Source organism: Atheta coriaria, unplaced genomic scaffold, assembly GCF_025399875.1.
Source record: "Atheta coriaria isolate IRGN ID8LTWV9N9 unplaced genomic scaffold, Caltech_Dcor_3.1 hic_scaffold_2_pilon, whole genome shotgun sequence".
Classification (NCBI taxonomy): Eukaryota; Metazoa; Arthropoda; class Insecta; order Coleoptera; family Staphylinidae; genus Dalotia; species Dalotia coriaria.
This window is the reverse complement of record NW_027045444.1, coordinates 2,979,339-3,006,013: the sequence shown is the minus strand read 5'-3', so window position 1 is coordinate 3,006,013 and position 26,675 is coordinate 2,979,339. Positions and strand designations below refer to the sequence as shown.

At 30.2% G+C, this 26,675-nt stretch overlaps 3 protein-coding genes across 4 annotated transcripts in view; 2 read left to right on the top strand and 1 right to left on the bottom strand.

The window, feature by feature from the left end:
• LOC135803481 (uncharacterized) overlaps positions 1 to 13,549 on the bottom strand; it is a 28,540-nt gene extending 14,991 nt beyond the window's left edge. Inside the window, exon 1 of the mRNA XM_065317107.1 lies at positions 12,848 to 13,549. Within this exon, the coding sequence (XP_065173179.1) occupies positions 12,848 to 12,899 (52 nt within the window). The 5' untranslated portion in view covers positions 12,900 to 13,549. The remainder of the gene's footprint in view (positions 1 to 12,847) is intronic.
• Positions 13,550 to 14,302: 753 nt separating this feature from the next.
• Positions 14,303 to 18,191, top strand: LOC135801984 (nicastrin-like). 2 transcript variants are annotated; one of them, XM_065315537.1, is made up of 7 exons: positions 14,303 to 14,474; positions 14,578 to 14,676; positions 14,803 to 15,286; positions 15,346 to 15,626; positions 16,393 to 17,298; positions 17,356 to 17,560; positions 18,091 to 18,191. In XM_065315537.1, the coding sequence occupies exons 1-7, from the start codon at positions 14,426 to 14,428 to the stop codon at positions 18,095 to 18,097; spliced, it is 2,031 nt and encodes a 676-aa protein (XP_065171609.1). In that variant the 5' UTR covers positions 14,303 to 14,425; the 3' UTR covers positions 18,098 to 18,191. The 2 variants fall into 2 exon arrangements, with proteins under 2 accessions (XP_065171609.1, XP_065171601.1); XM_065315529.1 differs by lacking the exon at positions 18,091 to 18,191 and adding an exon at positions 17,631 to 17,832.
• Positions 18,192 to 18,912: 721 nt separating this feature from the next.
• On the top strand, positions 18,913 to 22,160 carry LOC135801660 (FAST kinase domain-containing protein 5, mitochondrial-like). Its single transcript, XM_065315157.1, has 5 exons — positions 18,913 to 19,120; positions 19,237 to 19,944; positions 20,878 to 21,595; positions 21,663 to 21,889; positions 21,962 to 22,160. The coding sequence occupies exons 1-5, from the start codon at positions 18,941 to 18,943 to the stop codon at positions 22,040 to 22,042; spliced, it is 1,914 nt and encodes a 637-aa protein (XP_065171229.1). The 5' UTR covers positions 18,913 to 18,940; the 3' UTR covers positions 22,043 to 22,160.
• Positions 22,161 to 26,675: the final 4,515 nt, after the last annotated feature.

Genomic DNA, 26,675 nt, shown 5'->3' with positions numbered 1-26,675 from the left:
AAAATCAAATAAATTCATTGTTAAAATTTTAAGAAAAACTATTCGTTATTTTTTTAAATAATTTTTTTAGAGTAGATATAAATAATTTAAGAAATATCTTTTAATACTACATAAAAGACAATTAGTTAAACTTTCTAATGGTATTTTTATATATTTTGTATCTGTTATAGTTTTTGAGTAAATCGACTTTTATTAAGCAAAAATGGAAAAATATTAAGTTTATTCTATAAATAACAAGATTATAAGATTAAAATTTGAACTCAAAGTACACAAAGTACAAATTGCCAAAATACATTCACCGATAATGAAACATTTTGACACTTTGACACATATTGATAACAATTTATGTAATAATGTAATTTAAGTAAGTAATCACCGTTTATTTACTCTAATTTTTATCGTTTTTACCATTTTTATCAATTTCAACTCCTGAAAAATCTCGCAATTCAATTCAACGGTTCAATATTGTGATTTATTGCTATACCACACAATAAACTACATAACGTATATACTAATACTGATACAGTTAAACGGCGTTAAACTAAGTGATAAGCCAAAAAGCTAGAATCATCTCAGTAAATATTAAATCCAAATCTAAAAGTAAACAACTGATAAAAATTTTGTATTTTTGACACATAAATACAGAGTACCCGTAAAACATACAAATAAAAACTTACATGTTCCGAAATTCGGTTAAACTAAATTTTTCCCATACATTTATCACATTTATCAAAATTTATTAAAATACTTTCAAAATATTAAGTTTCAATGTGCAAATTGAAATTTACGAAAAAAGGGGCAGAAACATTGAAAATATCACGTTTCGAAAATCACGTGTGAGCTTTAGACTATAGAGCTTTTGAGTTTTTGAACCTTGGATATCCCCTGAATTTTGTATACTTTGGAATGTCGAAAGAAGTTAGCAGTCAGCAGTGTCAGCAGTGAAACGTAACAAATGGTGCTCGGAAATGTGGCATACACATTTTATTTTATTTTTAAAATCTCACAGAGTAAGGTTTAGAGTAAAGCATAGAATAAATCTACCCATGCTGCGTTCGTTTGTCATATTGTCATTTAGTCATTACTCATTAGTCATTAATCATTAGTCATTATGCATTTGTAATTTATCATTTAATACTAGTAAAGTAAAATGATCTTTTTCGCTTTTTGAAGAAAAAAAGTTTATGAGTTGATTTTGAGTTAATTGCTTTAATGATCATAAATTTAAAAAGAAAATGAGGTAAATTTTGAAATAATGTTCGGTGCTAGTACGTGAAGTCCAACATTAGCCATGTACCTACTTAAGTATTTAAGACTTAAGTTTGTTTTGCAATTTTGATTGTGTTTAGTAATTTTAAACAGAATTTCAGGAAGCAAAAATGAGTTTTATGATATTTAGTAAATTAACACAATAATAACGCTGGTTTTAAACAATGTACGGTACTTATACGCCTACTCCATCATTGTTTACCTTATGACTTACTTTAAGTAACAATTTTCTTTGTTTCTAATAAAATAATTAATTTTAATCACATTTTTAAGAAGCAAAAGACTGTTTTATGATATTGAACAATTTAAAATAAAAATGGTGCATAAAAATGCAATGTTCGATACATATACGGCTTCCAACATTGTCCACATATGTATGATTCATTTTTATGTTTTTATGAATAAATCACAGTTTAATGGAGCAAAAAGAAACCTAATATAAATAATGATATATCTCATGTTACTTAAGTCATTTTGTGTTTATTTTTAATAATTTCACTAATTTTTAGTTCTAATTACAATTTAAATACTTTGCAATAAAAATAGAAATAGCTTCACGTAGGTCGTTGTGGTGTAATGTGGTGTAATGTGGTGTAACCTTAGACAATGTGCACTTGATTATGCCTTATGGCCTTATGACTGTGAGTGTCTAGGTCATTTTAGCTTTTGTTGCCGACGAGCTTTGTTCGCCACATGTTACGGAATTAAAATTAACTCATCACATTTGTCTGTTTCCACACTTGCGTTGCTACGTTGAGCATCATACATTCGCAGCTTTTGAAAAGCTCTAAACAAATTTATTACTTACTATTTTTAACTTATTAGTATGGTATTAATCTCATCGTAAACGAAACATTCATCTATTGCATCATGATTTAAGTCATATTAAAGTTACTTAAGTAAAAGTTTATTTTAAGTTATTTTTAGAAGAAAAAATAAGTTTTAGTAGGATACAAGTTTATAAAATAATAATTTTATGTATTAGTGTTTAAAAGTATAGTTTTACACACTTAAAAGTTAAAATTTTGAAATATTACTGTTTAAAATATAATTTTAATGGTTCTTAATGTTAATTTATATTTTGGGTGCGTAAAAATTAAAAATATTCTAATTTTTGTACTTAAGTCACTTTAATATAATTTAAGTCATGTGACTTAAGTAAAATGACTTAAGTAACAATAAATAATAATTTTAAATATAATAAATAATGATTTTTAAATAATTTAAAGTGATTTAATTTTACTTAAGTCATATTAAAGTGACTTAAGTAACATAACTTAAACTAAAGACAAAGTGAGAATTGAGAAGCAAAAGTAGTATATCTACGTGATATATTTCATTTCATTTTATTTTATTTTCATTTTATCTGCCTTGATAAGACTTAAGTCAACTTGGCAGCAATCACAGCGTAGGTATTACTATCAATATCAAGTTCTCTAGCAACTTAACTTCAACTTCTCACCGTTTACGGTTACGATTACGAATAAAAACTGTTTAGTTTAGGCAAGCAAACGAATGTATCTGATAACTACTGATAACGTCGTTTAGTGTCGCTCTATATTTATCTCTTCAAGTCTTCACACTTTAATATATATATATAAACAGAATAGTGATACTGTTACATTATTATATTTTATATTTATCATATTATATTGTAAGTAACGTGTATACAGTATGTCACAGAAGCTTTACATAATTTGCATTTGCATAGTGACATAAAATCATTACTTAATTTTCACCCTCCTTATGCTCACCCTCAGGAGTATTTTAGTATTTTAACCCTTAAGGGGTGTAAAGTTAGCAGGAATGTTGTCTAAAAGGTTTATGTTGTCAAGTGTTTCAAAGTATTTAATGTTTTGTTGGATATGTATGGTATAATAAGGAAATAATGTGGAAATTGTGTATTAAGTGTGTAAAAGTAATGTTTTGAGCATTTAGAGTGTTTAGAAGTAAAGTACAAGATAATTTTGATGTTTTTGTTATTAAAAGGAAAGTTTTTGGTGTTTATAAGTTTATAAAGTGGTATTTTTGTGCACTAGTGTTTAAAATGTAATTTTACACACGGAAAATTAAAATGGTGTGAAGTGTTTCAAAGTAATTGATGTTTTGTAGGAAATGCAAGGTATTAGAAAGAAATGTAGTTGAAATTGTGTATTTAAGTGTGTAAAATTAGAGTTTTGACCATTTAGAGTGTTTAGAAGTAAAGTGCAAGTTCATTTTGATGCTATTGTTATAAGAAGGAAAGTTTTAGTTGGTAATAGGTTCATAAAATGGTATTTTTGCGCACTAGTGTTAAAACAATTTTACACACTTGAAAGTTAAAATTTCAAACATTATCGTTTAAAATCAACTTTTTGTGTTTCAGAATATTAATTTTGTGTTCTGAGGGCTCAAAATCCAAGTTTTAAACATTTTGAAAGCTTAAAAATAAGCAAAAAGTTTGTTTTTAGTACAAGTGCATAAAATATCTTCTTTACACACTATATTTTCAAATAATATACTTTTTAACACTTAATAAGTTATTTTTAAAATGTAAAACGTTATTTTTCTCATTTCTTTGAGTGTCTAAAAGTGACACTTTACGTATTCCCTACAATTGTGAGTCGGAGTGTGAGCATTGAATGAATTGGGGAAATCGATCCAACTAGGGTAGATAAACTTTTATCTTGCAATAGCTGTAGCTGAGGCAGTGTGGCATTCTAGAATGGAATTTTCCACTTTCCATCTTTATATCTATCTCTTTCTATCTTTATGTGAATCCACTGAATGCTGACTGAGCTCGCGATGCTCGCGATCCCTTCCCCTTCTTTACAAACTTGTCAAGATTGGTAGTGGTAAACTGTAGATGGTGAGGGTGAGGGTGAGAGTGAGGGTGCGAGTGTTATACTACTACATAGTAGCAAGAGGGGACCAGAGGGAACAATTTGAGTGTTTGCGTTTTAGGTTTTCGACTTACGATCTACGATCGTCATAAAAGAGGGAATAGGAATAGAAATGAAATAGAAACATATAAGGAAGGGAAGAGAAGAGAGTAAGAGATATTTGACATTGACACACGAAGGGAGAGTGTGAATTGAGAAAAATCGTCAAGAGTCTTTGGCGTAAATGACTAAAATGTATAATTCAAGGAGAAGCTGTTGAGTTATCATCATAAAATCTTCAAAAACAAGCAAAGCAAACATAAATTTAAAAAGTAAATTAAAGAAAATGTAGTTATCTTTAATATTTACGATATTAAATTATTTTTCTTGAATGATAAGGCAGTAAAGTGTTTATACCGAGTAAGTAAACATAAATAAACACAAAAAGACATAAATATCAAAAATATCTTTAAAAACTGAAATATCAAGACTCAAATAGATATTATTTATGTTTTTCTTTAAATCCTAGGCAGTAAAGTAACATATTTATGCCTAAAGAAGTAAAATATTACATTTTGCGACTAATTCTCTCTTCCATGACAATTTAATCCAATTTCAGTGCTGATTTAGCATAATACAAAGTTTTGCAAGTGTGAAATTAGTTTTAACTTCATTATACACTTACTAACGTAATCTTAACTAAACTTTAATTTCCCAAGTAATTTTCCTCCATCTATTCTTCTCTTGCTCTCTTTGTTCAATTAAATTAATCTCATAAAATTAAACTAAACTAAAATTAATTTTAATTTATATTAGAATTATGAAAATGAGTATCTCGTAGTAAACTAGACGTAGATAAACCCGTAATGTTGTTGCAAGTCATGCGACTTTTCTAGATTCTCCGCATACGAAACACGCTGATGTTAACCACCACATAAATATTGACTCTTCTCGTCATTATCAATTAGCATACATGCACCTAGCATTTCTAGACACTTATTTATTACGAGTACCTTAAAACGTAAACCCACTTAACTTAACTTAGTTTCAGTTGTAGCTACTAGTAACAGTTATTAAACAAATCACTAGAATTACTTGAATAAACACCGATATTCTATTGGTAGGTATGTTTGGTGTATATTTGGTTGCATATGTTATATTATACTATAGGATATTATTACTAACTAGCTTTAATCCTTGGCTTCGCTCGCGAATATCTAAAATAATGAAGTTGCTTCCGTACGCGTCTGTAGTCACAGAAGAAGTAACAATGAAGTAGAATGGCTGAAAGTATAGTCTATGGAAGTATAGTGTACAGTCTCCATAGTGTAGTCAATTGGATTTGATGTTGACGTAGCTGTCGGTAATACAGTGTGATGGTACTATAGTACTTAGGTTTGAGCTTCATTGCTGGAATGCTAGATGGCGTCAAGGTAGTCAAATAGCCAGATGCAGAGGTATTATTGGCTAAACTATTTCATTATTTTATTTAAATAATAATTTTTTTTATTAAATAAAAAGTAGCCTATAACCATTCGGGGACCACTGAGAATATGTGTACAAATTTTCATGATGATCGGTTAAGTAGTTTTTGCGTGAAAGTGTAACAAACATCAGGACTTTCGCATTTATAATATTAGTAGGGATGTATATGATCCTAATGATTGTGTCTCGCGCTGTGAATGCGCTGTGTCTCGGAATGCGGGTATGTGTGGTTTGCGTTCTCTGGTATTGACTATTTCGGCGATCGTTAATTACACACGGCGGTAGTTTAAATTAGAGAATCGAGATCATTTCGAGATGCTCGCGGGATGCTTGAGAGATGCTTCAGAGTCGTCTACGAGTGCTCAGAACTCGTCTATCGTCTAATGTCTATCGTCTGGTCTTGTCGATGTCATCTGTCGTCCTGTCGGGCATTTCGAGCGTGCTTCTGACTCCGCAAATAAACACACCATAGGAGCGAGTAAGTCACAAATAAGCCACAAATGACTTAAGTCACACAATTTACACACTGATTTTAAGTAAAATTTCAACAAATTTAGATAATTTTAGTGAAAATTTGTTAGAAAATTAAATTATTGCTTCTCACAATTACAAAAATCATTAAATTTTATGGTTTTATGATTTAGAAGACCAGAAATGACTTATGTCATAATTTAAACGCATAAATCAATCATATTTTAAGTAGAATCAAGTTTAATTTGTATTAACTCATAGAAAACCAACTTTTATTATCTAAAAATCTTTAAAATCATAAAATAATTTAAAATCACTACTAAAATCATTAATAATAAGCCACAAATGACTTAAGTCACATAATTTAAACACAGCTTTCAACGATTTTACTAGTTTTCAGAAAATTTCTTAACGGAATTAATAAATTGTTTATAACTAGTAAAATTGATAAGATATCATTTTGAAAATTTGTGAACAAATAATATATTAAATTATCTATAAGATGCAAAAAGATTGAAGTTATTATTAATAATAGTTTAAAAGTTATCAAAGTTTTAAAAAGTAATTTTTTTTTCTTTTTTATTTAAAAAAAAATATTTTTTATTTAAATCTTCCATAACTTTTAAACCATCAAAGAAAATAAAACTTATCTTTCAGTAAATCATAGATAATGTAATCCACTCTCAAAAAAACAAAGTTTAAACCTTTTATTCGTAATAATTAACACGATATTCGCTAATTTATCAACAAAAACATTTTTAAAAAATGAATGAAATACTCGTGCTTGATTACTCTTATTTCAATTTCATTCTTAAATTCAACATTTAACCTAAAAATAACCACACTATACTCTTATTTAAGTTTACTCAAGCTACGATAAAAATCCACACAATAATAAATCAAGCGGGTCCTGAGACGCCTCCCACTAAATGAAACCAAAATAACTCCATTGTTCCCGCAGATGAATTTCATGAATGAAAACGCGCAATAAAACACCAACACCTACACAGTCAGGTTCAAATTCAGGTTTCATTGAATAAACTCACGACTAAATACTAAACTAACTAACTAAACTGTAAGTAAGTAAAGTTTGAACGCGTCCATTAAACTTCATATAGACTAAAATAGAAGTGAAGAATTGAAGTGAAGAGGATAGCAGCTGGGATATTTTTGGAAATTTCAAGACATTAAGATGTTTTAGTTTAGTTTAGAGTTTAGATGAGAATTCAAATAAGAGAAAAGGGAATAAAGTGTGGTTTAAAGAGGAAATTTAAGAATTTTAGTCGAAAATTTAAGAAAATTAAAAGTTGAAATGAAAATTGAAACTAAAAAGTTAATAACTTTTAAACTATTACTAATAATACTTTAATCTTTCTGCATCCTATAGATAATTTAATATATTATTTGTTCACAAATTTTCCAAGCGATATCTTATCTATTTTACTAGTTATAAACAATTTAGTTATATTTTTCAAAAATACATTTTAATTTTTAAATTTATGCTTTGAATGTTAATAACTTTCAAACTAACAAAGATATGGACTTGAAACAAATTGTATTTTATGAATTATTTATTCATTTATTATAATTCAATATTTTTACGTGTTATCATTTTTAGTTTATCTGTTATCAACATTTTTGCAAATATTGTCTTCACAATACATTTACAACACAAGTTAAAATTTTAACTTTTTCAAAAGTTAATAACTTTTAAACTAACAAAGATACAAACATCAATCTTTCTTCAACTTATAAACAATTTATCTAGCTATAAACCCACCAAATTTGAATAACTTCTCTTATCAAATGACCCAATAAATTTAAAAAAATAAAAAATTTTCTCAAAAAAACTTTTATTCTAAACTTTACTCTTTAAACATAAATAACTTTTAAACCATCATCTCCACCAACATAAATCTTTCACCACCTAATAAACAATTTAATTATTTATAAAACTACTGAAATTTATTACTACCTCTTGTTTTGTTCAAAAGTTACAAGCAATTTACTAATAACATATTTTTGGCACTCCTCAGACCTTCAACATTTTCTACTGCAGACATTTGTAAAATTCACAATAAATATAAACATACTGGTACAAGTATATCATCATAACGACTACTTGTACTTGTACTTGTACCACTTGCACTATCTACTAAAAAAACTAGTCCTATAACATTATGCAATAATCCTGGCGAAATAAATTTTTACTCCGCGCACTCAACTCGCATTTAATTACACCTGTTACGAGCATTTTAAAAACCCTCTAAACATTTCTAGAAAAACAACTTTACTACACGCATTAAAAAAAGTTAGCTACCTGCACACAGGTTCGAGACAGGTAGAAATTAAAACTAAATAAACAAAACCGGAAATAATAAAATTCGAAATTTAAATTTCAAATATAAATTTACACGTAAAATAAGTCTACTTATACTACTTATACCTGTTTGTTATATTTAAATGTATAAAGGTGTCAATTATCATTGGGTTTTATTAGTCGTCAAACTATACTGAACTTTCAGTATTCGGTATTGCAGGGTGTATGAGTGATAATTAAATATTAAACAGTGATAAATACGTAAATAAATATATGCTGTGTGGGTAGAGGCAAGTTTACTACCGGCGACGAGTTGACACTTGATTGTGAATTATGTCGGGCGTAGAGTATGAGTAGAAATGCCAAGAACTGATTTTAGATTTTATTTGTGTTGAGTTGTGTTAAGGTAACTTACGAGTATTTTAGTAGAGTAAGAATAGAGTAGAGTAGAACAGGTTTATATTATACGTGTGTTAAATACGAGCTAATTGAATTAAGCTTATTTATCTATTAGTTTTACACTTTTATGTTGTACTGGTTTGTTTCTAGGTAGTTTTTAGGATGTATATTTGTGATGAAATTAGAAATTATTGAGTTTTGAAATTGATTGCTGTTTAAGTTGTTTTTTTGGGAAGTTTGTGGTTTTTTGTTTATAACTTTTGAATGGATAGACCTAGAATGTTCAACAGATAGGTACAGATAGGTACAGATATAGATGAATATGTTATAAATATTTGTGCAAATTTGTAATAGTATAATTTGTTTATATTAAAAGTTATAAACAATTAAAGTTGAGAAATTTTTGAAAAGTTGTGGAAATGAAATGTTTAGCAATTTTGTTTATAACTTTTAGACAAATACATTTAAATTATTGAAATTTGGAATGAAAATAACTAAATACATGAAAAACACTTTCTATAAATTACAAATCTGTGCCACTATTATTTTAAAAGAAATTAGTCTTGAAATTAATAATAGATTTAAAAAGTAAAAAATGCAATTTGTTCGATTTTTGTTAATAACTTTTAAATAAAACACTCCAGAACCTTCAAATTTTGAACCCTTATAAATAAATACATTATAAACAAATCCTTAAATTTTTAAAACAATAACTTGTTTAATTAAAAAGTTATAAACGATCAAAATGACCAAAAAATATTAAACTAAATTTATATCATTTAACACTACTCCAACTCTTATAAAAATCACTAATAATTCAAATTTTACCAAAACCAGAAATAAATCTTTCAATTTATACCATTTCCTAATGAAAACCAAATATTTCTCCAAGATATTTTACTACTTGTACGCACTGATTGAGTTGTTTGGTGCTCGCGTTGTGCATCGTTTCATAATCACCGCGTTTCATCTCCGCGCATAAACATAAAACGCAATCAATTGGCATAATCGGCTCGTTGAGGCGTCGAGCCGCAGGCCAGCACATCTCATCCACGAACAATTTACCACCGCGACTATTTTCAGCCACGCATTGCTGAAAATCTCAGCCGCTGCTATTCATAGCTTACACAACTCTTCATCTACACTTAACCCGACTTAAAACAAGAAATAAGAAAGAAAAAAATCAAACAGGAAAACAGGAATAGAAAAAAATGATGCGGAACATTTTTCAAGTGTCAAGAGAAGTCAGAATATGAATTTAAATATAACGTAAGACGAAAAGTAGAGACGTAACGGAAGTCACACTTTTAAAGCACTTTAATGTTAAGTGTCTTAACTTAAGCCAAGTTTATCAACGTCAAAAGTTACTCGTACTATACGAGTGTTCATGATGATAATGTTTATGTACAGTAGTAAATTTTTTATTAGTTTTATTTTGTTTTATCGATGAAAAACACGAATAATAAAAAACAAAATATGAAACAAAATTAAAATCACGCGATGTGCATGATGTTAAGTGTCAGGAGTCATGTCAGGAGTGTCAGATGGCATAAAAGTATTTGGAAATTAATTACGTCAAATAATGTCAAATGTGATGTTATTGAAATTTATTGCGTTATTTAAGTTTTTTTTATCGAAATTTATCATTTTTTTTATTGTATAGAGGTATAAAAATGTGTTGATAGTAATTATTCATGTCGATGTCATTTTACGAGCCTATAACTTTTATACTAAATAGATTTCGGTTTTGTAATTTTTGGGGTATGTTGGGAGGTTATTTGTTTATAACTGTATGAAATTTGAATGTTCTAGAATATTTAATTTAAAAGTTATTAACAAAAATGATTAGAATTGTATATTTTTGGTTTTATACTTTTTTGACAACTTTGAGATCAAATAACTTTTAAACTAATTAAACAATTAAGTTGAAACTTTAGAGATTTGTTTATAAACTATCTGTTTACTTGCGTACTAAATTTTAATATTCTAAATAATTTATTTCCAAAGTTATAAACAAAAATAGCAAAAAATGTATTATTTTTTGTTTCATTTTAACAATTTAAAAATCAAATATCTTTTAAACCAATTAAGCAAAAATATTGCAATTTTCAAAATTTATTTATTAACTAATTATTTATCCCTGTACTAATTTTTAATATTCAACTATTGTTAATTTAAAAGTTATAAACAAAAATATAAAAAATAAAACTGTTTTAAAAAACAAAAATTTATATCTTTAATACCAAATATCTATTAAACTAACAAAAATAAAATATTGTTATTCTCAAGTACTATAAACAATATACCCATCTACCTATATTCAAAATTTCAAAGTCCCAACTCCTTCTATACAAAAGTTATCAACAAAATACTAAAAACCAACATTAGCGAATTTATGCACAGTCACAAAATCCACTTCACTTTACCTCACTTTAGTTTATTTCGCTCGTAGTAAGCACTAAAACTACAATTACAACCTCAACTTCAGCTAGCCAACAAACCACGTGCATAACCACACAAATACCACCTTTACTACGCTCGTTAACCTGACACACGTCAAGTAATTATCCTCGTTGCACAATAAAACACAATAAAACTCAATGCAAAATTGCATTTCAATGCAAAAAGTTACTTTTATCCAAACGAATTTTTTATTTTTAAATCTTTAGAGATAAAAGTCTAGTAAAATAATACGGTGAGAAGAACGGAGCGTAAAGTGCGAAATTTATATAGAATATTTAATAATAACTCGTGAGTTGTTCAAGCACGTGCTTTTTGCGCTCGTCGAGAGGTTCGAGCATGGATCGCATGGTTTGCTTGATTACATAATTGCAGTATTCGTAAACGACGTAAGCGTACGAGTAATGTAAACGACATAACGCACCACAGTCGAACAGCCGAGCAGCGAAACAGAGGATCAATGTTTAGAGGATAAATGTATAAAACAAATGAATTTTTGATATTTTTAGAAATATGGGAATAGATAAAATGTGTCTGTTATCAAGTCGTATAACTTGAGTTATGAAAGTCGTAGAAAATAGAATAAAACATCATTGGAAAGAGAATTTATTATACTTTTATATTGTATTTAGTAAAATATTGTATGTTTTAAAGTTTATTAATTATGATTGTTTTTGTAAAAAATTAATTATTTTTAGTTTTTAAAAATTTATTTTGAGGTTAAATAAATAGAAAACTAATTAATATATTGTAATTGTTTCTTTGGTATATTATAGCAGTACTATTTGGTTATGTTCTACGAAAATTTGATTAAATTATACTGAGTGTTTCAAAAGTTATTGCAAAAAAAATTGAATATTTGCATTTTTTATTTTTTTGTATTCAAATTAATTTAAAGTCAACTTTAAACATTGATAACTTAAAAACTACTAGGTATTATTCAATTTTTTAAACAGATATCTCTAACACCACTAATCCTCAATATATTTTTAAGTTTTTGAGGTTATAAATAATTTAGTTTAGTTTTTATCAACAAATTTGTAAAAAATATCAATTTCTTAAAACTTAAATTTTAATCACTGATAACTCAAAAACTATCAGTGATAAAACAACAATCTTGCTTGAAAAGATAGATAATATTAGCAACTATTAAATTGTTTTTATAAAAGTTTAAAAACTGTAACCAATTAAAAGTTACAACAAATTTAGTCACACTTTTGCAGTTTTCTATATTTTTATATCGATTTTTTTTAAATGTTAACTTTAATCATTAATAACTCAAAAACTATTAACAATAATTAAATTTTCTAAACTGATATCAATAAACCAACTAATCAAGAATATTTCCACAAAATTTCAACACCATAAACTAATTACCCTACTAATTATCAACAAATTAGTAAAAAATGACAAATTTATCAACCTTCATATAAAATCCTTCATAACTCCTAAACCATCACACTTAAACCAACCATCCTTACACCAAAACATAGACAATTTCATCATCTTCAAACTCCCTTTTAAAAAAATATCCTACACCTCACCAATCCTCCACAATTAATAAAAACGTCAAAAAACTCACCGGTATCAATAGCCAGTGCACGCCATCTCGTCTTGCGGGCCTTCTTGCCCATCTTCCGGTCCGCTGCGCACGCCTCTCTTCGGAAAAACCCTCAAAACCCTCAAATCACCCCGCAACGACCACCACACGACCTTTAACCATCAATGTATCTAACAACAATCAACTCCAAATCCTCCAAAAAAATTCACCGCAAATTAAATTTTATCGACGTTTTGCGCGTTTTCGCCGGCTCAGCTTCCGCACACACTCGCCACTCACACGTGCACACCGCCGGCGCGCCGCCTCCACCCGCCTTCAGGGCCCGGAATTGATTTTCCAATACTTGCCACCACACCGGCCGAAAATTACAGTTCTCCCGCAGATTTCCACCAAAAAAATCCACAAAAATCAAATTTTACTCATGCGCGCATTACGCAATCATTACTTTTGCACATTCATTTAAATTTAACATCGGAGCAATTAGCATTCGTGTTCACCGCCGATTGATTTTAGCCACGCACATTTTCCGCATGTTTTTTTATTCACTGGATTAACTCATTTGCTGCGCACTGCGTGTTATCAATTGTTTTTGAGTTTAGAAGAGGAAATGTTCTTGTAGCGTGTGCGTCGGCGGGTGGATGCACCGGTTAAGTGTGTGCGCTGCGCGTTCGACGGACGCCTGAGACCGAGAGACACATTCGGCCCCGGTGACTTCTACTTTGCGATTACGTAACGTCGCGACGCGCGCGAGCCGGCGCCGTGCGTCGAACCTTGCCCCCCACACCATTTAGATGTATGCGAGCACACGCCTTCGTTTTCCGGCATTTTTGCGTTTATTTCGTGATTATGAAGTATATACGTCTTTTCAAGTGGTTAAATTGGTTGGATATGTTAGATATATTGTTTATGTTATGGTTAATAAGGTTATATTTACCTTATTTTGCGTTTTTTGTTGATTAAACGTTGAACAAGGTTGAAAAATTGAATTGTTAAAACTGTCAATCATCTTGGTACGAATTAATGTCAAAGTGGTACTTGTGGCGCCCCCTAGCGGAATGCGCTTTAAATAATGAAATATTCAAATTTTATTTTTGTTTTTTGCAATAAATAATTAGAAATTTAATGTACAAACAATATTAGTTATTAATTTAAACATTTGTAAGTTAAATTTTTATTGTTTAATGCTTTAATTTGTTTATATTTTAGTTTAATTATTTTTTGAAAAAGTACGGCACATTTGTAAATAATAATCAAAATAGTACTGCTAGCGCCCTCTAGTGGAATGCATATTTACTATTTACCTGTTTTATACATTATTTTTGTTTTACATAATAAATAACAAATAATTCTAAATACTAACAATATAAATTAATATTCTAAACACTTTTATGAATTATTTTTATTACTTTACGTTTGAATTTGTTTTTAATTTAATTTTAATTTTTAGTTGTGAATGTATGGCAACCATACGTACACATCTGTCATCTTTCATCTTGCATTGTTGAAGTTGTCAGATAATAAATAATTTCGCCATAAACAATGTTTCCGCGTTAATTAACAACTTTGTTTCTACATAAATCAATACCTAAACATTTCACGATGTCGCCAATGTTTAAATATATCCTGATTTTTGCTTTGTGCGCGTCTGGTGAGTAATTTTCTAGACAATTTGTTGGTTAAGTTGATAAAACACCTAAAAAACGATATAAAACAATGTTTCACTAATATTATCTACGATTTTTTACTGATAGTACACTCCCAACGTACCAAAGACAAGATGTACGATGAAGTCGACGGAATATCCGCTTGTTTTCGTCGATTGAATGGCACACACCAAATTGGCTGCTCATGTAAGTTAAATCACTGATAACAGAGCAACAAAAGACATAAATTGATAATTTCCACAGCAAAAATCTAGAAAATATATTTATTTATCACCATAAACAATATTTAATATAAATATTTGAATTTTTCAGCCAAACGAGATGGTTCAACTGGTGTGATCCACTTTGTTGACTCGCCAAGTGATTTAAACTTTGTTTTGGATGTCAAAAATGGTTTAGACTACATCCCAGTCATCCCAATTGAGTTATTCACTAGAGAACTCAATAGTAAACTACAGCTGCTGGACCATATCAGTGGTTTACTAGTGTATAACATTGAAAATGAACAAAAATTGCCTGTAAATCACTACAGTCCTGATTTAAAGTGTCCGAATGAAGGTAGTAACATCCAAGGCACTTGTGACACCAAATGGAACTTCTTTGGTAACAGTCTCCTGGCTGAAGACTTCAAATTCCCGGTTTTTTACTTGGATAAAGAGAAAGAAGTGAAAAAAGTCCGCGATTGCTTCGGAAAGTTTAATAATTTCAGTTTTGATGAGCATACAAGTCGTTCTCTATGCAGTATTGAACTTCAGAGCTTCATGTTTGCTGCCTATGACACACCTACATGTTTAAGGCGAGTAAAAATATAATTTTATTGATTTTTTTGTAAAATTTTGTTTTTTTTGTGTTTAGACGATCGCAATCCGTTGTAAACATGAATCCGATGAAGTTTTGTGATGCTTTGGGTGATCAGAACGTGTGGGCATCGTTGTTTCCAATTGGGAATTCAACTCTATCGCCTGCTGTTGTTTTGAAGAGTAATATCAAGCAGATTTTGGTCGTTAGTCGCATTGACGCCACTTCGTTGTTTTATAATTTGGAACCTGGTGCGCAGAGCGCTGTCACGGGGATGGTAACGTTACTAGGAGTTGCTGAACTGCTCAAGAGGATGTTACCCACCTATGAAGATTATGGTAAGTTGAAAATATTTGATAGAATTTGTTTTATTGCGGTTTTTATGATTTTTGTTGGTTTTTTGAGGATAATTCACGGAAAAAATTAGATAGAATTGTTTTGTTTGGATATTTTGGTAGATTATGAAATTATTTATGTTTTGCACTTTATTTTATTGAATTTGAGTGATTAGTTTAGTTTTTACAAGAGTTTAAAGTTCGGTTTTGTTGGTTATGTGTAAAAGTATGACATGTCTTTACAAAAATTTGAATAACTCAGGAAATAATTAAGATAATGACAATTTGTTTTCGAAATATGAAAGCACATTAGTTAACACATTATTAACACTTTGTTTTATATTGTTGATTGATTTAGTTTAATATTTATTAACATAAATATCAAAAATTTAGTTATTTTTGAAAAAATTGATTTTTGTTAAAAACTTAAAATTAACAATAATACGAGCAAAAACAAGACTTGGACTCATACTCATTCAATACTTTGGTTAATTATCTATAAAATGACGTTTATTTCATATCAATATCTCAATTATTTTAGATTTTACAACACTTTTAAACTTTTTTTCTCTAATTTTCGTCATTTTACCGCGCAACTCATCACTTAAACTCAAATATCTCCTAAAATATTCAACATAAACCCAAACTCTTTTCACAATATAAAATTACATTAATCCACACACAAACCCACCAAATATCAACATTCTATCTCAATTACAACCACCTCATATCAACCATTTTATAAAAACTTAAATTTTCTTAATTTTAGATCGAAACGTTGTCTTCATCCTCTTCAACGGCGAAAGCTTCGACTACATAGGCTCCCAACGCATAGTCTACGACATGAAGAAAGGCGAATTCCCCCGTTCTGAATACACATCAACCACCGAACACTCCAACCCCATCCGCTTCGAAGACATCGACACCGTCTTCGAAATCTCCCAAATCACCAACACACCAAAACTCCACCTACACCTTCTAAACGAACCCGAACAAAGTGAATTCCTCAACATATTAAAAAAGAACCTACTAAACATTGAAATACACACAGACACCATCCCACCCACATCCATCCAATCATTCATAAGAGAAAAAAACGCACCCAAGAGTCTTGTGCTTACAGACTATGCAACCAACTTCACAAATGCATACTACAACAGCATCTACGACAACTCAAACAATATAAAATTTGTTTATCAAAACATAACCAATGGAGACGATGTAGATACACTCCCAAAAGACAGTATACAGGTATTTATCGGTGGAGTGGTTGATGGCATAGCTAAAACACTCTACGAAGCAGTCACTAAGAGAGAATATAAGGGGACGGAACGTTATAACAAATATTACATCAATGAATTGTTGCATTGTTATCTTGAGTCGGCAAACTGCAGTATACACAGAGCTCTGCGAAAAGGCAGCTTCCAACCAGTACCTTTGAGTTTATATGTTGGTGTCACTGTCAGTTCCAACATTATGACGAATTTATTAGCATTGACATTTGCATTCTTCATGGGTGATACGATTGGAAAAGGTGCTTGTCCTGCGAACATGTCTTCACATGTTTATTATCATTTCAACATGTCGCAGAGTGTTTTACAGAGGAATGAGACACAGTGTTATAGGATTTCGATGAATTTGACTGATGCGGAGAGTCCGGCGTTTTTAATCGATGGTAATTTATTTGTTTTTATTAAATTTTTGTTTAATTTTTGATGTTTTTATTGTTTAGGATATGATTGGACTTCTGGTGAATATTCCTCATGGACTGAAAGTGTCTGGAGGGAGTTCAATGTGAGATTATTCCTGAAACCAGCCCGTGCGCATGAAATCATGACTCTGGTCGTTGGTTTAGTTGTGTTTCTGGCGTCGATGGCGATTACTCTGTGTATCAATAGGAAGAAGGATGTTTTGTTTGAGAATATTACTACTACCACGTGAGTTTTGATTGGTTTTGTAGGGAGAGTTATTGGGTTGTTTGATTATGATGGTTGTTTAATGTTGTAGACCACCAGCAAACTGCTAAATGGCTAAAACCTTGGGTTCTCTTGTGATATTGACAGACAGTGTCCAAATTTTCTACTAAAGACTTAATTGATTCCTTTTACATTTAATTATTATTGGTTTGACTTGTAATGCGTTTGTTCATGTATTAGTATACATATTTATATTTCCAAGTTTAAAATACATAACTTATTTCTAACTAAAATTGAGGTTTTATTTAATTGCGATGTATAGGTTTGAGTTGTGGGTATTTTGGGGTTAGATTTGGTTAGAGATTTGATTATTTTACTTGTAGTTATTTATTTGATTAGTTTATCTTTATTAGTTTAGTTTTTATTTAGATTTTTGATTAGTTTTAACTGTTTTTAAGTTATATCTTGTATTGATAGAAAATTACTCATTTTTTGGTATAAAATTGTTAATATCTCGTAAATTAATTGAAATATTTCATTTTTCTTTCCAGATTATGAAAATACGTTAATTATAGTATAGAATAGAGTTTAGTTTAAGTTTCCAGCTTAATTATTTTAGTAAATATTCAATAAAACACCAACAAAACGACAATAGCTATTTGTTTTTAATTTTTACTAAATAACGTTGTAAATATTAATAATAGAGCCATTTTGTTTGTTGATTTCAGTGAAGAATTAACTTCTTAGTTCATTTTAATTAATTTCAATACAATATTAGCATTTGTTTATGTTTTATTTCGATATTTTGATAAATTTTAACTTTTTTTAGGTTATATTTTATATTAATGTGAATTATACATTTTCTGACTTAAAATTGTAAATATCTACTAAACTAATATGAATATTAAGTTTTTCTTTTCAGATAATGAAAGTACACTAAAATTTGTGCAGGAACGTGTTTACTTTAAGTATGAAACTTGATTCTTTTTATAAATATTCAGTAAAACAAACAAAAATTATGTTTTTTTGGTTTATTTCTAAGATTAAACAAAAATTAAGCCAATTGTAGCTGTTAATCGTATACAATCTTATACTCTGTTGATTTTCCTATCTAATACAGTTTATTACATTCATTTATTGCAATTATTTTGCATTTTACACGCGTTTTAAGTTCATATTGTTTAAAAGTTAAAATATGATGCATAATTACCATTTTCAACGATTTTTATAGTTTTCTACAATAATTCTATGTCCTATCTACACAAAATATTAATTATCTCAATAAATATTAAAGACTTCTATGAAAATAACATATCCACCTACAATTTTCATTAATTTAATAAACTTTAATTAAAGTTTTTGTATCTCCCCATTCTACAATCACATGCTTAGAGGTTAGAAATGTTGCGAGCGCTAAATTTAAGAAAACTCAACAAACTCTGCAATTTTACATATTCAAAATGTGTGATTACACTCCAGAGAACCCTATTAACATCCCCAACACAAAATGCGAAATTATTCGTGGACAGGGAGAATACTTACTGCTATGGAATCATTGCACCATTATTCGACACACAAAAAGTAAGAATAAACCTAAATAACTATTAAAATACATCATTAACAACAATAAAACATATTTAATAACATAAAACACATATACTTTAAGTTATACTCTTATTAATTTTGTGGTGCTTTAGGTGTTTCCTGAAAAAAATGAACAAAATGAAGACATGACCACTGAATGGTTTAATAACACATTAAATCATCACTTTCGAAAGTCTACAGCCTCTGAAATAGTCTCAACATTCAAAAAAGTGCTTCCATTCTGCATACAACACAATATAACTATATCAGATACAAGATTCGATGCATTAGTTGATGGTTTAATGGATCATGCTGAGAAACTTACAGATAATGAACTCCTAACTCTTCTAGATGTATTAAATGACTATCCAACAGTTGATTCTATAAATGCTCACAATTATCATGATGTTTGGAGTTGTCTGGATGATATATCCGGTAGAAGAATAGGAATTTGGAAGCCTGACATGTTAATAACAGTGGCTGAAAAGTGGTACAAGTTGGGTTTGGGCAGAGTTGGTGACTTCACCTTCAATGCCATTGATAAAATGTCCAAGAAACCTGAGCATAGGTTGACTAAAGATCAACTGGTGCAGGTGTTCTTTCTGATGAATGTTTCCAGGAGGAGATTGATGCATTTTGAGTATGAACATGCTTTATATTTGAAAGTGGAGGAGATGACTGTTGATGAGTTGGCTATTGTTGCTCTGGGGTATTTTAAGACTCAGACTAAGGTGAAAATTCCGCAGATTCTAGCTGAGATGCTGCGGAAGGCGAAAAACGCCGAGGATATACACGAGATGACTTTGTGTGGGATTTTGAAGGTTAGTTTTGGTTGAGTTTTATGGAAAGTTTTATAAAATTTGCCATATCTCCCGAATTATTTGAAATATTTGAAATTTTTAAATTGATTATGGAAGAGTATTAATTAACGCATAATCTGCTTTTTATTTTGTTATGCTAGGTATAATAGTTTAAAAGATATTGAGAAAAATGTACAAAATTACGTTTTTTGTGCGTTTTTGTTAATAATTTGCAATTTAAGATTGATAATCGTTTAAAGTCATAAATATCATTGATGTATGGTATAGTTTAGTTAATTATTGATCAAAATACGATTAGTTTATTAAAATATCTCTATTATTTTAGTTTTTACAAGAGTTTTAAGTTTACATTACGTTTATTTTTATGTATCGGCCATGACACATGTTTTCATGTTACAAAAAGTTAAATATCTCGTGAACTAATAGAAATATTAACAATTTCTTTGCAGATTATTAAAGTATAATTAATTCCGCAGAGTTTTCAATATAATTTATCATATTAACTTTGACCATTTAGTAATTATTGCAGAAAATCTCAAAAGTAACGTTTTTGTGCATTTTTGTAAAAATATCGAAAATTAAGAATGACAAACATTTAAAAGGAACAATATGATGCTTGCATCTCATACTTTAGTTAATTATTGACCGAAATACGTTTAGTTCATTAAAATATCTCCATTAATTTAGTTTTTGCAAGAGTTTAAAGTTCACGTAAAAATTATTCTACTTTGAGGTTAAAAAACAAATTATTTTCTCTCAGAAAAACATAAATATCTCTAAAACCAATCAAGATATCAACAAATTTCAAACAAATTATTAAACTACATTAACCACAGTATAATCTACAACTTATTTCACATCTCAACCTATTTTAATTCATTAATTATTAACAAAAACATAAAAATAATAAAATTCTTTATTTTAAAATTTCAGACAGTGAGATACACTTCCCATCCATCTTTAGCCGACCAAATGCTGGACTTCATGGAACATATCACCCCTAAACTCCCCAACCTCTCAACCCTCTGCGTCCTGCACGCCGCCCTCCTAGGCACAACCCTCCAAATCCTCCACAAACCATCTTTAAGCATTGCAGCACAAAGAATAGCCTCAAACATCTCCAACGTTGAAATGGTCCGACTCAAAGACATCGAACGCCTTCTATTATCACTAACAATGCTCGACTACGACCCACAAACAACACCCTGTATATTCAAGGCATGCATGGCTGAACTGCACGAAGAACGCCGCAATACAGAAATAATCAGATACAGGAAATGCCTGGGTGCAGCGCTGAGTTTCCTCAGCATAAAGAACATGTATTCCATTGACTTATTGAAACAAGTGTTAGATCCTGAATTAATCGAAGAAGTTTATGGTAAATCAGCAAAAATGTTCCCCAGGGAGTTATTCGTGCTCAATATGAACACATACCTTGAAGTTCCTGAATATAATGGACCTAGATTAAGTAAAATCAAACAAATTAAGTGCGCAAAATGGCTGACGACGTTCACACCGGTCAAAGAACAGACTAAAAGGGTGACAGCGATGGATAAATTGATTCTGGACGTGCATGGAGTACTGGAAAACATTGTAGGAGGACAGGAGAATATGTTTATTGAACATTTACTACCACAATATCTCAGGGCAGGTAAAAATTAACCTAAAAATGATTTTTTTTAATTTATAGGTTATTTTTTAATTAAAATTTGTTTAAGATGTGGTTATTTCTCGTGATAAACTTAGTAAAAAATTTATAAAACCTCAGGGTTTTGATAATTATGAGTTTGGTGAGCTTATACCTGCACCAAAGGATGAAAACAAGGATTATTTCGCTATAGTTATCCTTGGATGGAACGCAACAGTTCGTGGGTCGTCACATCCGGTTGGTTTAGCACACATGAAGCTACGCCATCTTAAAATACTAGGCTACAAACCTTTCTTTGTAAGTTTTATTAATTTATCCAAAAAAATCATATTTTCTTGTTGAATTTTACTTTAAATCATGTATTTTTAGGTTATATGGAATGAATTCTCACCTCTGACAAAAGAAGACAAGCATAGATACATAGAAAACAAAATACAACAATATTCATGATGATAACAAGGTATTTTCTGTTACTTTTCACATAGACCTTCATTATATTCTCTGATAATTATCTCGAGTGTTGATTGAATATAATTTGCATCTGTTGCGATGTTAGATTGTTCATAAAGTTTGTTTCTTAACTCTGAGCAGTACATAACTCGTGTATTCAACAGTGGTTCTCTTGCTTGTGTGATAACTTCTTCATTCGAGCAGTTATCTCTTGCTTTGCATGCTTTTATACTCTTTTTGATTGTGTCTATGTTTTCTTCGTTCATTTTCTTGAACATTTCACCAATTTCTATCGAATAATCTTGTGTCATTAGATTCTGTATGTTATCCATGACTTCATTGATGTAATCCTTTCTTCTTTGATGTATTAATTTACACATTGATGAACTATTCTCATTTGTGTACTTTTCTGTGAATGTTTTGTACAAATTCGTGAGGTTTTTATAGATTGGTTGGAATTCTTCACTTGCGTCTTGATTCCATGTTGTTAGGAGTGTTGTCATGTTGTTTTGCGCGTTTTCTGATGATTTTAGGAGGTCTTGGACGTTTTGGGCTGATAATATGTGTTTGGTGAAGGAGTCTATGAAGTCTGCTGGACATGTTTTATAGGAATGCGTTGAAAAAACACATTTTATGATTATTAATGTTAATATTGTTGCTGTTACTTGCAACATTTGACTGTTTATGATATAACTGAATAATTTTTTAATATTCTATTGGTATATATAGAGGAAGTTGTTAATTATTGCTAAACATGTTTCTTTTTCATGGAAAATCATGTTTTTTGTTGATAATTGGTGTTTACTTGTTTTATCTCAGTTTTTATCATATAACTCGCGGAGTTTTAATGATAGAATAATTTTGTTTGAAAATATGGATAGATGATTAAATTGTGGGTTATTTGGAGTTTAGAGTGCAGTTTTAAAGTTTTTGGTTTATTATTTATAAGACTTTGAAGTTGGTGAAGTTTGGAAAGTTCTTACATTGTTTGGTGAAATGTTATACTCAACTTTAAAGTCTTATTAAACAGGAAGTAATTGTGGAAAAAGTTATGTTTAACTTTTTTTTGATAAAGAATTTAATTATCTATCATGTTATTAAATAATAATTGTTTTATTGTTATTAGTTTATTCGTAAATTAGTAAAAACTAAAAAGATGCAATTTTGTTGTTAAAAAACGTAGTCGCGTCTTTGGACATCAATAATATATTAACTAAACGTGTTAACAATATCAACTAAACTAGTTTTGCTGGACAATTTAATTGGTTATTTATATCTGAAGAGAAAATTAATTTATCATAAATAATTCTCGAGATATAAACAAAAATCTAAAGTTTTTCGAAAATTTTATTGTAAAATATAATATGCAGCTTTAAACTCTTATAAAACCTGAACTAGTTGTGATAAATATCTGGTTTAACTTTCATTTGATAAAGAATTTAATTATCTCTAATAATCTAAAAAGATTTGTGTTCTATTGTTATTAGTTCTTGCATAAATTGATAAAAACTAAAATGGCGCACTTAATTTTCTTAAAAAAAACGTATATGCACTTTAAACATAAATAACTTATTAACTAAATATGAAAACAATCTCAACAAAACTGTTTTTGGATAGATAATTTAATTGTTTATTCATTTCTAAAAACAAAATTTAATTATCTCAAATACTTCTCGAGTTATCCTCAAAAAACCAAACCATTTCATTTTTGATCAAAACAAAATTTATTTGAATTGATCTTTTGTAAACTCGTTTCTACACCTGACCGATTGACTCCGTCGCTATGCCAACGCACCGGTGGTGGTTCTACTAATTAGAGCGGCCTTTGTCCGCCGCCACCGCCCCCAGAGCCGCCGCTAGAGTAATTGCCGCGCGGCGGTAATTAGCGCGATTTGCGTAATTTCGCAATTTCCATCCGCGTTTTTACGCCGGCGGCGGCAAGCGGTGCGCAAATCAAAGCAACACCGACCGCCCCCGGCACCGCAGCTACACCACAACCTCCGCAAGACCGGCCTGCGCTATTAAAATTAACATTCGGTGGCGCGGCGCCGCTCGCAAATTAATGCCAACGCTTAAGAATGCGCTTTTTGCCGGCGCGAAATGAGCGAACGGCGGCGGCGGGCGTTTTACAGGTGTATAATTACGCGCGCCGCCCGGGGGCAACTTGCGGATGGTCGAGATCGTCGACTAATTATGTAAGCGGACGCTTTTTCTTTTAAACCGCAGAGTTATTAAGACTTTTCTGCGTTTAATTATCTTTACTTTTATTTTTTTATCTGTGAGGAAGTTTTTTTAACATTTATTGAGTTTTTAGGTTTTTTACTTTTATTTTTAAAATTTTGAGACATATTTTACGCAAAAGTAACTTGTTTTTCGTATATATTACAAAAATATTTTGAGAGGCGGTTTTTAGCCACCCCCGACTGTTATAATAGGAAGTTTTATATATCATTTGAAAGATAATTTAATAATCTATCGAATAGTGAAAACTAGACATTTTTATCATCATAAGTTTTCACATAATTTGAAAAAGAAATTCTTCGCGAAACCGGAAATAATTTTTTTCTTTAGAAAAACAGAGTTTTCTTGCATTTTTCTTATGTTTTATTTATATTTATGATATTTTGAGATTATTTTTACACAAAATTATCATATTTTTTAAGTTTATCAGCATTTTCCGTATTTTTTACAAGAATATTTTGAGAGGCTGTTTCTAGCCGCTCCCGACTATAAAATTAGGAAGTTTTATACATCATTTGAAAGTTTATTTAATAATCTATCAAATAGTTAAAACTAGACATTTTTATGTTCATTAGTTTTCCCACAATTCACAAAAGAAAATATTTTTCAAACCGGAAGTCAACAAAAATACAAAAATAACCCCGAAAAACTTCATAAAATCATCAAAAAATCACTAAAAATAAACATTTATATAATTTTCCAACATAAAAATCACAAATTTTCTATTTTTTTTTTATTTTGCAATGATTTTTATCATTTTTTTCTTTTTCCGTCTGTCTGGAGACAAAACACATTTGCGTTTGCTCGTCTCCCCTCGGCGACTTTGGCACATCGCGACGATTTCGTGTTCTACATTGCTGCGCAATGCCACATACCAATACACTTTCCGTTCGTTCGGTACGTTCGTTGAATTTGTTTGTGGGCAACAATTTGAAAGTTTCAATCGTTTTCGGAGTCGTGCGCAATAGCCGGCGGCGCTTTCTGCGCTCGCGTGGTTTTCCTCGGCGGAGTAATGCGAAATTGTCGAATTTTCGCCGCATGCCCGCCGGCGGTTTGGGATTTATGCGATTTATGTGATATTCCGGCAAGCACGCTCGCTTTAATATAAAACTTGTTTGGATAACTTTCATGTTGAGTGTTTGCTTAATTTATTCACCAGTGTCAGTATTTTGTAATTATCTCGGGAAGTAGAAGAGATAATTATGTTTTGTTTCCGGGGTTTGATAGAGTATTAGTTTGGGGGTGGAATAGAGTTTATTTTGGGTTTATAGGATGTTTGGGTGATTTTTTTATTTTGTTTTAAAGTTTGTTTTAGTTTTTTTCGATTTTTTTAACAAAAATTGATTTTTATGTACACCTTGTATAAATTTAGGGTGTACCCTGTATAAAATCTTTAAATATCTTTAATTATGTATCGTTTAGTGAAAACTAGACATTTCTATCTTAATTAGTTTTCTCATAATTTAAAAAAGAAAAATTTTTGCAAAAAATAAATCATTTGGCAATAATTTTGAAAAATGAATTTTGTTACTTTTTATTAATTTACACAAAAACTATTAAAAATAAAACAAATATCTATTCAGATTATAATAGATAATTAAATTCTCTTTAAATACACTTTAAATTTTCCCTCTAACATTATTATTACACCAATTATTCATGATTTTAAACAATTTTCCACTTTGAAAAAAACTCATCCCCTCACTAAAATTAACATAATTCCATACCTAATTACCCAAAACAGAAACAATTTCCTCACAATACAACTATAATCCCCACCCTATGATCCCCGCAAAACCAAATAATTCCACCACCCCCCGAAACGAAATAATTCCCCATTCAACATCAAACAATCCACGCGCAATCTCAGCGACGCAAACAATTCGCGATAAATTTCGATCCGCTGCAGCGGAATAATCAATGGCGTCGGAAATCAGCGCTTCGGCCGCAGTCACCTGCACACACCCACCCACACATACATATACACGCAGGAGGCGGGGGCGGCGGTTTCGTGGTGCGGTGACCAGCCATTGTGCGCGCGCGTTTATGATTCCAATTTGCGGCCGCACAATCCCCGAGCGACGAGCGTATGGCAATTCACGGCGATACGATTTATCTCGTATTCCCACCCCCGGCGGCGGCGGCGGCGGCGGCGGCGAAAACCACCCCCAATATTCCTCGCAACCTGCACGCAATTCAAAACATGTCGTGTATTTACTATTTACCCCACGCATATTGACACAAACAATGATATAGATATACAGGGTGTTTGTACAAATTTTTTATTATTTTTTAGAAATAATTGAGGCTTGTTTTTGATTTTTTTTATAAAAAAAATATTTTTGTGGAAACACTTTGTATAAATATGTTTTAGAGATGAGTTGCATATTGA